The sequence below is a fragment of the Catharus ustulatus genome, chromosome 2, assembly GCF_009819885.2.
Source record: "Catharus ustulatus isolate bCatUst1 chromosome 2, bCatUst1.pri.v2, whole genome shotgun sequence".
NCBI lineage: Eukaryota > Metazoa > Chordata > Aves > Passeriformes > Turdidae > Catharus > Catharus ustulatus.
Window position 1 is genome coordinate 109,593,941 of NC_046222.1, and position 12,617 is coordinate 109,606,557.

At 39.1% G+C, this 12,617-nt stretch overlaps 1 protein-coding gene across 3 annotated transcripts in view; it reads right to left on the reverse strand.

Annotated features, from left to right (window-relative positions):
* Positions 1 to 12,617, reverse strand: part of RPS6KA3 (ribosomal protein S6 kinase A3) — a 76,586-nt gene that overhangs the window by 12,305 nt on the left and 51,664 nt on the right. For 2 of the 3 annotated variants that reach the window (XM_033051321.2, XM_033051320.1), the window contains 6 exons: positions 7,430 to 7,518; positions 7,100 to 7,164; positions 6,899 to 7,001; positions 6,589 to 6,713; positions 4,725 to 4,850; positions 3,190 to 3,279 (listed from right to left, as the gene is read on the reverse strand). In XM_033051321.2, the coding sequence (XP_032907212.1) occupies positions 3,190 to 3,279; positions 4,725 to 4,850; positions 6,589 to 6,713; positions 6,899 to 7,001; positions 7,100 to 7,164; positions 7,430 to 7,518 (598 nt within the window). The remainder of the gene's footprint in view (positions 1 to 3,189; positions 3,280 to 4,724; positions 4,851 to 6,588; positions 6,714 to 6,898; positions 7,002 to 7,099; positions 7,165 to 7,429; positions 7,519 to 12,617) is intronic. The other variant, XM_033051323.1, reaches the window with a different exon arrangement.

Genomic DNA, 12,617 nt, shown 5'->3' on the forward strand with positions numbered 1-12,617 from the left:
TTCCCTGGTCTTAAAGTACCCGGGAAAAACCCGCTAATAAAGTTCTAAGGGTTGAAACTTGGGTTCTCCTAACAATACTAGAAGGATCTATTTTCTTCCCAAATAATAAAAAAAGAATGTTAAATAATTCCATGGGTTGTACAAACTTAGGATCTTAAGGAGATGAAGACATGATGGGTTTCTGTGTTGTCGCTTAACAGGAATTTTCCCCCCAAGAAATACAAATGACTGAGCATCTAAATGTGTTTGTATTAAGACTTTAAATATTACACATTATTCAAAACCAGAATAATCTAATTCTAGATACTAAACTGGCTTTTTTTTTGTTAGGCATGCTTCCTCTAATCCTGGTATAACATGAGGCATATTTCATTTTACATGTCAGAGCATACACATCCCATGATTGCAGAACTCCAGCAAAATTTGCATTTATTTGGTTACTATTTTATCTGCTGGTCCTGTCTGCCAGCCAAAAATCCTCACAGATAACTCACTCCAAACAAACCATTCTCCTTGCACCAATTCCTCTAACGGTATTACCAATTTAAGTTGTTCTTGAATAAATACTGATGACTTTTTATTCACATGTGCACATTATCATGCCACGATCACAAATGTGATTTTTGTAATTTTAAAATTAATTCTGAGCACAAGCCACAGGTCAGTCAGTATGTCTTTTCTACAAGGCAAAGTAGAAGAAACTATAGTGACAAACAGATGTAGCATATGAACAAAATATAATGCAATGGAGAAAGAAATCAAGGTTTTTGCCAAGGGAAGCAAGATTTTACAGATATATTATGAGGTATTTTTAAATCATAAATAAGCACTTGGACAGGCAGACTGGATATCTTGTATTCAGGTTTCTAAAATATTTCTGAACAGATTCTTCAGCCAATGCTTTAAATAACTCAAACCAGGACAAAAGTTCTGCTACAGAACAGTAACTATTACATAAAAAGGGTAAAACATTTATAATGGTCTGGCACAGGAAGTTTCTAGGTAATGTTTTGTTGGAAACCGTGTGCTTCCTCCCTTCTTACACTGTTTCCTAGGCATCCACTAAGGGCCTCTGTCAGGGGCAGGATATTGGTTAAGAAGGACATCTGATTTAGCACAATATAGCTCCTTTTGTTTACATACTATGTAACTGAAAAAGACCACTGATAACAATCAGAAGGAAAACCCCCAGAGGACTGTGCACTGCAGAAAGAATTTGGTCTCTTGAATATCCATTGTTTCAATCCAAACACCTTCAGAATTAAATTACATAAAAAGACTCAACAGGAATGAAAACTTCCATCTTAAGCAAAATTCAAACACTACCGCATTTCTTCTTGAAATAGAAGAAAAGAAATTATTTATTGCAGAATAATGATTTTCAAAGCAGGCACTTAAATGCTGAAATACTTTATTCTGGCACTTCAGATTAGAAACATTTAAGTTTTGATGTGGAACTAAATGAAAAATTGAGCAAATCAATGGGTTTTATTTTTATCATGGTACATGGTGCTCTAGAGTTTGAGACCTGAAGGCAAAATACTCCTTATCTTCTCTGAAAGCTGTGATAGCACACTGTTATAATGTGAGACATGCAAGCAATCTGCCCCATGGGTCTGTATTAGGACAAGAAAAACTTAATGTCAAATTCTTACAGATTTATACAAGATTCTTTTTTACATTGGACATCCTTCCATAATTTCTGCTTGGGGAACTGATTTGAAGCAGAAGTGAGTGAGAATTACAACCTTTCTCCCTTTGTGCGCTTAAGGATTTTTTTATTTTTTTGGTAGTCTCCTATTTGTGTATTGCTGTTGCTGTGCATGAAAGATGGTTCCTACTGGAAGGCAACTGATGATGATAAAAGATGAATTACAAAGTGAAATAATTCAGCATATATTGCTGCTGTTTAAGACTGGCTGGATTTCTGTTCTCAGTGTAAAATAATCATCATGCTGAAGTTCAGGTGAATGTTCACATCCTTGTGTTTGTTTTCCTGCTTAAATAACAAACTGTCATGAATTAAAGTAACACAGGAGCCTAGCATGCAGCACTAGAAGCACCATGAATGCTGATGCAGGTTCTGTTCAGCACAGCTTTCAAGTAGCTTTTCTGTCCAACCTCATGAAGCAGAACAGAAAGTGGGACTGTAACTGTGGTATCTTCCTTACAATAAGATAAGCTCACTGGTGAGTTCCCTTATTTTCTACCTTATCTATATATCTACCTTATTTTCTCTGTCCAGGAAAGGCCAAAAAGTATGATATCAATAAGATAGAGAGACTGTAGTAGACCAACTTCATGCAGAGTTGTCTAGTGCTCATCGCTACACTATTTATGAGCTGTTGCTTTAATGACTTCAAAATGTCTGACAATCTCCTTTCAGCTGAGCTCAGCTTCCTGGAAATGGTTTGCTGTTTTGCCTGAGGTTTGGTTTGGGGGACCAGAATATTTCCCTGTAGTCTAAGAAAGTCATTAAGCATATGCCTTTTAAATTTTTAATCCTCTTTAATGAACAACCAAGGAGACAAAGACAATTTTCTTTTTCAGTTAGATCATCAGAATATACTGTTCACTATGAACACCCTCTACCTCCCAGTTTATGTTACTCTTTGCTTTTTATGGACAAAGTATTTCCATGGTCAAAGAAAATAATACAAGGAAAAAATACCTAGATAGTGTTCATACAGAGGCCAGATAAAGATACTGGGTAAAAAAGAGTGAGAACCATGGAAAGATTTTGTCTACTACTGAGTAATACTTGCTACTGTCCATGAAAATTACTTTGGTACTGTGCTAACAGTGAGTCCTTTGTTCTATAATAATGTGCTTTTGAATAATGTAGGCAAAATCAGATTCAAAGTCAACTAAGCAATCAAAAAACTTCCTTGTTTCTTTAAAAATACAGCCAACATTAAATAAATTATTCTTTGCTAGAATTTATGAAGGATGAGTTATTTGACTCCTTAGAATAAAACTGGTATCAAAATATAAGCATCTTTAAAAAAAACCACAGACATCCCAGTAAAAAACTAGACAGTACTGAATAAATTGCATTGGAACATTGTTTTATTTTTAAAGACTGAAAAACATGAACATAAATCTAAAACATATAGCTTGTCATCTCTCAAATCAGAAAGTGATTCACAATTGCAATACACTAAAGGGTGTCTTTGAAACACTACTTACATCTTTCAGGGTAATAATATTTGGATGCTGTCCATAGCGCAGCAGGATTTCAATCTCTTCCGTGGGATCTCTTTTACTCTTGTCAATAATCTGTAAGAGCGTGTACAGACAGAGGCATAATTCTTCTTGTGAATCTAGTGTATGCTTTGGTGTACTTATTAGCATCAACAGTTAAGCAGTATTTATTGTTGCAAAAGGTATGTATTACAACCAAACCCCAGTTTATTAAATTGGAAAAGCAAGGCAAAGCAAAAAATGTTGGGAAAAATGAAAAAATGTCTTTTGAAAACCATTTTAGAGGATAAGTGATCTAATCTCTTTGGTTGTGATAAATAATGCAAGGCTGCTTGGTAGGTAAGACTTCAGTGATCCATTATTTAATAAAATAGGAAGTTCCTAATTTAACACAAGATACTGGTTGGATAATGCCAATGAACTGATTTTCACAATGCTAATCTCAAACAAATATTTGGTGAGCAAAAGAAAGCAGAAGAGAAAGAGAACAAAAAAAATAGAAAAAGTAAAAATTTCTCAGAGTTAATTCATGCACACCTTCATTATGAAAGTCCATTTGCATCTCTGGCTCTAAAGTTCACCTTGTTCAAACAAGCAAAATATTGTTTTGCCCTACTTAAATGTATTTTTGTTCTCATTTTTTTCCTCTCCTGAACTGCAGAATTTCCTATAATGTGTTTTCCATTGTTATGTTACCCCTTCATCCTTATGCCCATACTGCTACCAGTCCCCTGCTAGCAGACCAGACACGGATCATCTTATTCTTTTTTTCAAGATTCCTTGAGGAAAAAAATGCCCCAACAGAGGCAATAGAAAAGTGAGTGAATCTTCACAGCAAATGTCATAGCTGAGGGAATTATCAGCTATGCCAGCACTTTCTTGCAGTTCCAAGAAATTACTTCAAATTGAAAGCACAGAAGTCAAATCTGTTCCTGGCCAGAACCAGAATAAAAATAAGTTTTTAACTACCAAACTGAACCAAACTGAAACTGGAAGTTTTCCAGGAGGCAATCTACATACTTAATTCATCTTTGTATTTTACATAATTAAGTAGTAAGCTGTTCAACAATTCGAAAAGAGAACTGCCTCACAGTACAGGATTTAAAGACTGCTTTTTTTTTCCCCACTTATAAAGTCTTGCTCACATAGTAACCACTGAGTCCCAGGTTATTACACAGAAAACCTTATAATTGCAGTTCTGGGAAATCTGCTGATTTCAACTGAGAATTTAATGCCTTCAAAGAAGTGCTAGAAAGCCCTAAAGAATAACATAAAAACAATATTAAAAACCTTACCGAAAACTAGAAAGCCAAAACAGAGCTGAAGTTTATTCTGGAAGTTGCACCAGACTGAAGACTGTTACAAACCCCTTAGCCATCTGAGACTTTATTAATTTACTCTTACAGTTGCATATAAAGTATTTTTATATTTAAAAAAAATCAATCTCTATGTTTCTCTATGACAAATAAAAATGCCCAATGCTAAAATCTGAAAAGTATGGTTTATAACAAAGTAATTACCTTCACAGCATATTCCATGTTTGAAGCTTTATGAATACATCTCTTGCAGACAGAATAAGAGCCAACTCCAATATCTTCCTTTACTTCATATCCATCAGTAAACTGAATGCTGTTCCTGTGCAACTGCTACCAAAATAACATTATCAATTGATGAATATTCTTAATATTTAACTGATTTTTAAATTAAAATAACTTTTAAAAAACTCCTATTGATTTGCTTAAAATTTTAAACTGATGACTCTACTAGGTCAAAGTGGTCTAAATCCCCACTACCTTCTGTTAAAAATTAGTATAAGACACATTATATATTAGACATATTGTAAATAATGCATGCTGTATTTTAGAAATGGACAACATTTTTCTGATTGTTGCTTTACTAATTTAAAGATAGAAACTCCAAACCAAAGAAAATCAGAAGACTTCAAGACAAAATAGTGGTACAATAATGGTAAAGAAGTATCACTTTTTATTATCTGAATAGACAGAATGCCAGCTGGAAAATTCAGACATACTGAATAGAATCAGATTGGCTGGAATTGCATGGAGTGGCAGTCGAAAAACCCTTTCACAGAAATAAAATGCTGAAAGGAGGACAAGTGCTCACTCTTGTAAGGGAAGGAAATGGTGTTCTAGTGTATGGAGCTGTGCAAAGGATGCAAAGCATTTGCAGGAAACCATCTGGGTATCCTGCAGCACAGAAAAGAGGAAATAGGAGTGAGGAAGTTGTTGAGGGGCACAGAGGAAAGGCAGCAGAGAAGTAGACCTTTACAAGAGAAGGAAATCATATACAAAGAGCAATAATGGCATGTACAAAACTATGTGGGAATGAAGCAGCACAGAGATGCTTGCAGCAACTTCTAGCAAGATACCAGGATCAGAAATAATTCTGATGCATATATCCAATCAGAAAGCTTCTTGAGAATAAAAAAAGGTCTGAAGTTATTTTTTTAAAAAATGTTACTACACATGAAACAGTAATGTGTAGAAAAGCATGTTGCAACAATTCTGGACATGAGAATGTTGAATAAATACAAGGACTACTCATGTTCTGTATAAATTGTGGGGTTTTTAACATTTTCTCAGACATTTACAAAATATTGGTGCAGTGAAAAATACAAATAAACCCAATCATAGAGCACACCTTTTTATTCCTACCTATACATTAAGAAGTTTTCAAGACAATTTAGATCACGAGCTGGTTTTCATGACTCAGTAATTAGAACTATCAAGAGAACAGAGAGGCAGTAGAAATACAATTTTTGCAGAGGTCTCCTCTTCCAAGCGACAGCATCACAATTATTAAAACAGGAGACTCTACTGGAATCATTCAAATACATCAAGGAAGCTGAAGCTTGAGTGTGCACTGTAACACTGATTTGTCACAAAATAGCACAGATTAGCAAATTAACTTCAAGTGGCTTGGGAGGGACAGAATACATCCTGGGTCATGGACTTCAAGATGCACAGCAGTCCAGAACATCCAGATACAATTCATAATTGCAGTCCAGTGCCTCCCACTTCTGCATTGCAGGAATCAACTGACATTTTCATGTATGGGGGAAAAAAACCAATAAATCAATATATCTGCTATTCCCCTCCACCTTATGGCTTGACATTAAAGAGGCAATGCAGTACAGATGGTAGAATGTTCTCATTTAAGGTTGAAGCCTATTTGTACCTGTAGTTGCTCAGTAATTTAACAGGTCCTGTACCTTGAGAGATTTTGTTTGGATAAAATAATCTGATCTTTACTTTTCTTGTATAAAAGATGACAATGATTTTCTCATGATATTTCATTCTGTGACAAGGAAACAATCCATCCACCAAGAAACTTTTTTTTTTTTTTTAAATTGGATATACTCACCTGGACAATTGAATGCACTCCAACTGTCTGCATTGCTTGGCTTTCATCATCTGATGCAATAGCTACAAAACTAAATCCCCGAAAAAGTTGATGTGCATTAGCACTGGGTGGAATACCAGGCGAATCTGAAAAACACATCATCTACTTACAAGCAGAATCTTTAACATGCAGATACGAGACTAAGTACTGAAATTTTGGTAGTACCTTGACTTTGTAAAGACAACAATTTGCATCAAAATTTGAATGAAAAAATTTGAAATTCAAATTCTATCTTTTGAATATGTAAGTTGTCTCATTCATATCTCTTTACCTTTTGGAGTTTTTGCTGTAAACTCAGGGTCAAAATAAAATGTATCTTCAGGTCTGCCAGTTGCAGGTTTAAAAGGAGGATGGATTTCTCTCCGGTACAATTTCTGAAGAGAAGGGACACATTGTAAATGGAAAAGTTATATGATACCATAAAAGACTTAAACAAGAAATTTACTGTATTGATTTTTAATTAGATACTCACATTCCAATCTATTTTGGAAAAGAATGCATGCCTCTTAATTTCTTCTACTCCATCTGGCCCTGCTCCTTTTATAAGGAAGAAAAATGTCTGTGAATAATTTTCTTCTTGGTCAAAGGAATGGCTAGCAAAATTATATTTCTTATTCCTTCTGCATTAATTTTAGATGTAGGACCAGCAAAAATGATAATACTTTAGTGATCACTTGAAGGGCAATCTACATTCTTACTTTAAAGTCCATTTTACACAGGAAACAAAATTTTAGTCAGTTTAATGATCAATGATAATTTGAGTATTATGATCAAAATTAAAATATTCTGCTAAAAACTTTACCTAATCTGTTTGCTGGGTTTCTTTTGAAGAGCATTCGCAGGAGACTCTGTGCTTCAAGACTCAAGAACTGAGGCATCCCAAGTTTGGCCCTAGAGAATAAAAATAATTAACAGTATACAAAGATATCTAGGTAAGAATTAACTCTGCATTCCCCCTGTCCTTTGCCATTCAAAAAGTCCGTAATAAATGAAGTAGCATCACTGAGAAATTGCCTTCAGACATCAGACACAGAGCAAAACTGCTGTCAGTCAGGTAAACATGTTGGGGTTTTTAATTTTCCTTTTAATAGTATAGTATTTTCAGTAATGACTCAAACTTAAGTAGAGAAAAAGTTGGAAAAACATGTAGAGAAGAATAGCTGGAGGATAGCATTTTATAAACTTGTAAATTTTCATAATATGCTTCGATGCACTTAAAGGTCCAGTTACCAGCAAATGACACAAAACAAAAAAAACCAGAAGGACTAAGAAAAGTACCACACTATGACACACACCAAGATGACCCAGGAAACAAACTAGAATACAGAAATTGCATTAAGGTAGGACAGATCTAGCAGGATTAGAGCTGGTTAAAAGAAAAAAAAAAAATTCACTCCTCTTTTCCTTTTTCTCCCGTATCCAATCTATTTCAAACAATAAATCTAAAAATGGTAAGTTGTAAAAGTAAGTTTTTGTACTTGAATTTAATTTTGTTTTTTAATCCTTGTCATATTTTTCCTCTCCATTTAACATTGAGCCTCCATTCACTAACTGTTACTAGGGCTTACTTTTTCTTGTAACTATGAAAATAAATGATAATGATAAAGGAGGGATATACAGTAGTTTCACGAATACAAGCCGCACGGATTATAAGCCGCACCCCCGGTGCCTCGACAATGTTGCTGTCTTTGTCAATAGATAAGCCGCACCCCGAATATTAGCCGCACTTTCGTTCGTCGCGAGAATCCGTGCGCAGCTTTCACAAATTGGCCAATTAGTAAGAGGATCGCGGCATAGCGGGCTTTACTGGCTCGGGGCGGGGCCAGGCAGGCTCGGCCCGCTCATGGTTGCCGACGGGGCCGGGTGGCCCAGCTCAGCGCCACGGCTCGGCGGGGCTGGCCGGGTGGTGCTGCCGCCGCCGCCGGGCTTGCTGGCCCCCCTCTCCCGTCAGCACCGCCCCGCTGCCGCGTTCGCTCGCCCGGCTGGCAGGGCTGCCGCCGCCGGGCTCGCCGTCCGCCCCGCTGCCGCTTGTCGCCCGCCCCGCGGCGCTTTCGCGGCTCGCGGCGGCGCTTTCGCGGCTCGCGGTTCGCGGCGGCGCTTTCGCGGCTCGCGGTTCGCGGCTCGCGGCGGCGCTTTCGCGGCTCGCGGCGGCGCTTTCGCGGCTCGCGGTTCGCGGCGGCGCTTTCGCGGCTCGCGGTTCGCGGCTCACGGCTCGCGGCGGCGCTTTCGCGGCTCGCGGCGGCGCTTTCGCTCGCCGGGCGGCGCTTTCGCGAGCGCCGCTTTCGCTCGCCCCGCCGGCAGGGCTGCCGCCGCCGCCACCACGCTCGCCGGCCGCCCCCTCCCGTCTGCACCGCCGCCGCGTTTCCTCGCCCTGGCCGGCACTGCAGGCCCCCGCACCGCCGGGCTCCCCCACGCTGCTGGCCCCGATTCTGCTGGGCTTCCCCCGCTGCCAGGCAGCCCCACCCGCCGGCCTTCCTGCTTCTGCCATGCTCCCCTGCACTGCTAGCCCCAGTTCTCCCGGGCTCCCCCGCCCTGCTGGCTCAGGCTCTGCCGCCCGCCCCCGACACTGCTGGCCCCGCCTCTGCCAGGCTTTCCCACCTCTGCCGGGGCCGGCCGGGCTCCAGCTTGGCTTGGGGCTGCCGCGGGCTCTCACTTCCGTGTTGGCAGCTTTTAGAATTTTGTTAATAGATTAGCCGCCCCGGAATATTAGCCGCACTTCCGGGTTTCCACCAAAATTTTGGTCAAATTGGTGCGGCTTGTATTCGTGAAATTACTGTAATTCCCTCCTTTCCAACACTAATTCAACCTGTAGCTTATATTTTTCTGAAACAGTCCATGACACAAGCTCTGTGTTTCAATCAGAACTTGATTTGTCTTGTATTCCAGGTATTTGTGTATACTCATCTCTGTGTTACTTGAGTAAGTGCATACATATTGCCACTGATTCATAATTCATTACTTTAAAACTAGAACTTATTACATTTCCCATTCCTTTCAGCATTAAAAAAGCTAGGGCAGGGAGGAGGAAAATCTGAGAAACTTTGGCTTCTTTGGGCTCTTCAATAACATACTACAGATAGATCAGGGCCACCAAAGGAGAGGAAGAATGGGCAGTGGGCCATCCAATTTTTCCTGACTGGCATGCACCACCACCTTTCACAAAATCCTGTATCAGACACATGACAGAGAAGGAAAGGCAACTTCCAGGTCCTCAGAGTTCCTCTATTACGCAACTACATGAGTGACAGCAATTTTTTTCTGACATTCCTGATGGACAATGACAAAATTTTATATGAAGGCATACCTCTTAAGTAAAGGAGAAAGATGTTTTAAAAATTAACTTTGTTGCTGAAACCTGTGATTTCTTCCAACAGCAGGGTTTCCCAGTTTTAGGTAAAACACACAAGAATAAACCAATTTGTCTTGGTAAGGTTGTGAGAAATAAAGAACCCCTAAAAATTTTTATTGTAAGGAGAATGCATTTTCTGTGGATTTTTAGGAACAGAAGGTAAGAAAAGCAATGTATCGTTCACATACATTATAAAAACCAGAATTCATATGCACACCTGTCCATTTTAAAGTTTAATGAAAAATTTAAGGAAAAATATGCTAGGTATGTGGAAAGTAAAAAGAAAACAGACCAGAAAAAAAGTGTGAACTTATCAGAAAACACTTTAAAATATCTTCTGGTTTTCAGCTGCTTGTATGACCAAAAGAAAAACTCTTTTATTCAACATAACACTTACAAGCGTACAAATCATTAAAAGAGAGTGAAATGTCTTTACATCACAGCACACTTTCTGTGCAGCTATTTAAAACCATTAACAATTGCAAAGACTAGAAGGTGAAAATAGAAACAAGTTGGAAAGGGCATTAAGAGACCTATTCTCAAATGAAATCTCAAAGCAATTACAGAAACATAGCAATCTGTAATTGTATAGGTTGGAAAAGACATTTAAGATTATCAAGTCCAACCATTAGGCCAACATCACCCAGTTCACCACTAAACCATATCCCTATGTGCCACATCTTTCTAAAGAACCTCCAAGGATGGTGACTCAGCCATTTCCCTGGGAAGCCTGTTCCAATGCTTTACAACCCTTCGAAGGACAACATTTTTCCTAATACCCAGTCTAAACTTCCCATAGTGAAACTTGAGGTTATTTCCTCCCATTCTGTTGTTTCTTACTTATGGAGAAGAGACCAACCCTCACCTGGCTAGACCCTCCTTTCAGGTCATTGTAGAGTGATAAAGTCTCCCCTATGCATTCTCCAGAACAAACCAACCCAGACCCCTCAGCTGCTCCTCACAGGACCTGTGCTCCACACCCTTCACTGGCTCCATTGCTCATCTCTGGACTCGCTCCAGCTCCTCAATATCCTCATAGTGAGAAGCCCAAAACTGGACACAGGATTTGAGGAGCAGCATCACCAGTGCTGAGTACAGGGGACAATCACTGCCCTGGTCCTGCTGGTCACACTATTGCTGACAGAGGCCAGGATGCCACTGGCTTCTTGGCCAGCTGGGCACATGTTCAACAGTTGTTGAAAGCACTCCCCAGTGCTTTTCTGCCAGGTAACTTTGCAGCCACTCTTCCCTAAACCTGGCACATTCCCTTAGGTTGTTGTGACCCAAGTATACGACTTGGCACTTGGCCCCACTGAACCTCATTCTATTGGCCCCAATCCCATTGATTCAGGCTGTCCAGATTCCCCTGCAGAGCCTTCCTATCCTCCAGCAGATCTGTATTACCTCTTGAAGGAAATAAGCCCCCTTTGCAAGGGGCACCTGCCAAATGACACTCAATCCCCTTGTCCAGGTTGTTGATAAAGATGTTAGATAGGCCTGGCCCCTCAGGAACACCACTTGTGACCAGCCATCAGCTGGATTTCACTCCACTCAGTTCTCTGGGCTATGAATGACTATGAACATCAATTACCTGGAGAAATGCAAGGATATTCTACATGGCAGCTGAATACAGAAGATATTTATAGCAACAGCGAAAAGACTGTTGAGGAACAGAGCGGAGTCACATGCAGGCAAAGAGAAGAGAAAGATGTGACTCATGAGACACAGATAGAAAAAAATGCATGGCTCCTGAAACAAGTGAGTGCAGCAGAACTATCTCAGACTAGCTTCTTGTAAACGGGAGGTGGCCAGAAAGAGTTTATGCTTGCTGTGAATAGATAGAACTTTTTAGTTAAAAGACATTGAATAATCACAACTTTAAGATTTGATTTGGCATGGTGCTGAGGCAGCAGAAGAAACTAGCATCACCAAATGTATTTGCAAATAAGATGAAGAAGAAAAACAAGGGCAAAGAATAACATGTAAGCAGTATGAAAGCAAAAGCCAAGAAAATAATGAGTGTGTTTTCTAGTGGTTTTCACATTCTAATTACTTAGAAAAAAGATGAAAGAGTTCCATATATTTATTTTTCAAAATAGGCTGTTAGTGCAAAAGAAATTCCAGCTTTGATATATGGGTAAACAAGTGGTTAACAGGACTGAGAACAATGATAAACAATGAAGCAGAAAACAAATGAGAAAGCTAAGATAATCTTATGAGCTTCCATGGAAAAAAATGGTATCACTTAAAAATAGATGGAAACAGAGAAGTGAACCTATGATATGAGGAAACAGACTTGTTTGCACAGTGTTTGGCTACAGTCCCAAAATGGGGCATTACACCATAGGTTTTATTAGTTTAGAGAATATGTGGGGAATTGGCAAGGAAAAAAGCAGACCTTCATTAGCAAAAACAAGAACATTAACTGCATGAAGGAAAGCAATTCCCACAATAGAGCTAATGCAAAATATATGCTGAAAATAGCAAAGGGGAAAATTGGAGCTTAGGTGATTCCTAGGAGAGTACAGACGGGAGAAGTATTGGGGAGGGAAGTTGTTCACAGCATTTTATATAAAGAGGCAGGGTGAGGAGCTGGTAAGATAAAGAAGGATAAGGAGTGAAAATACTTTATCAAAAAAAC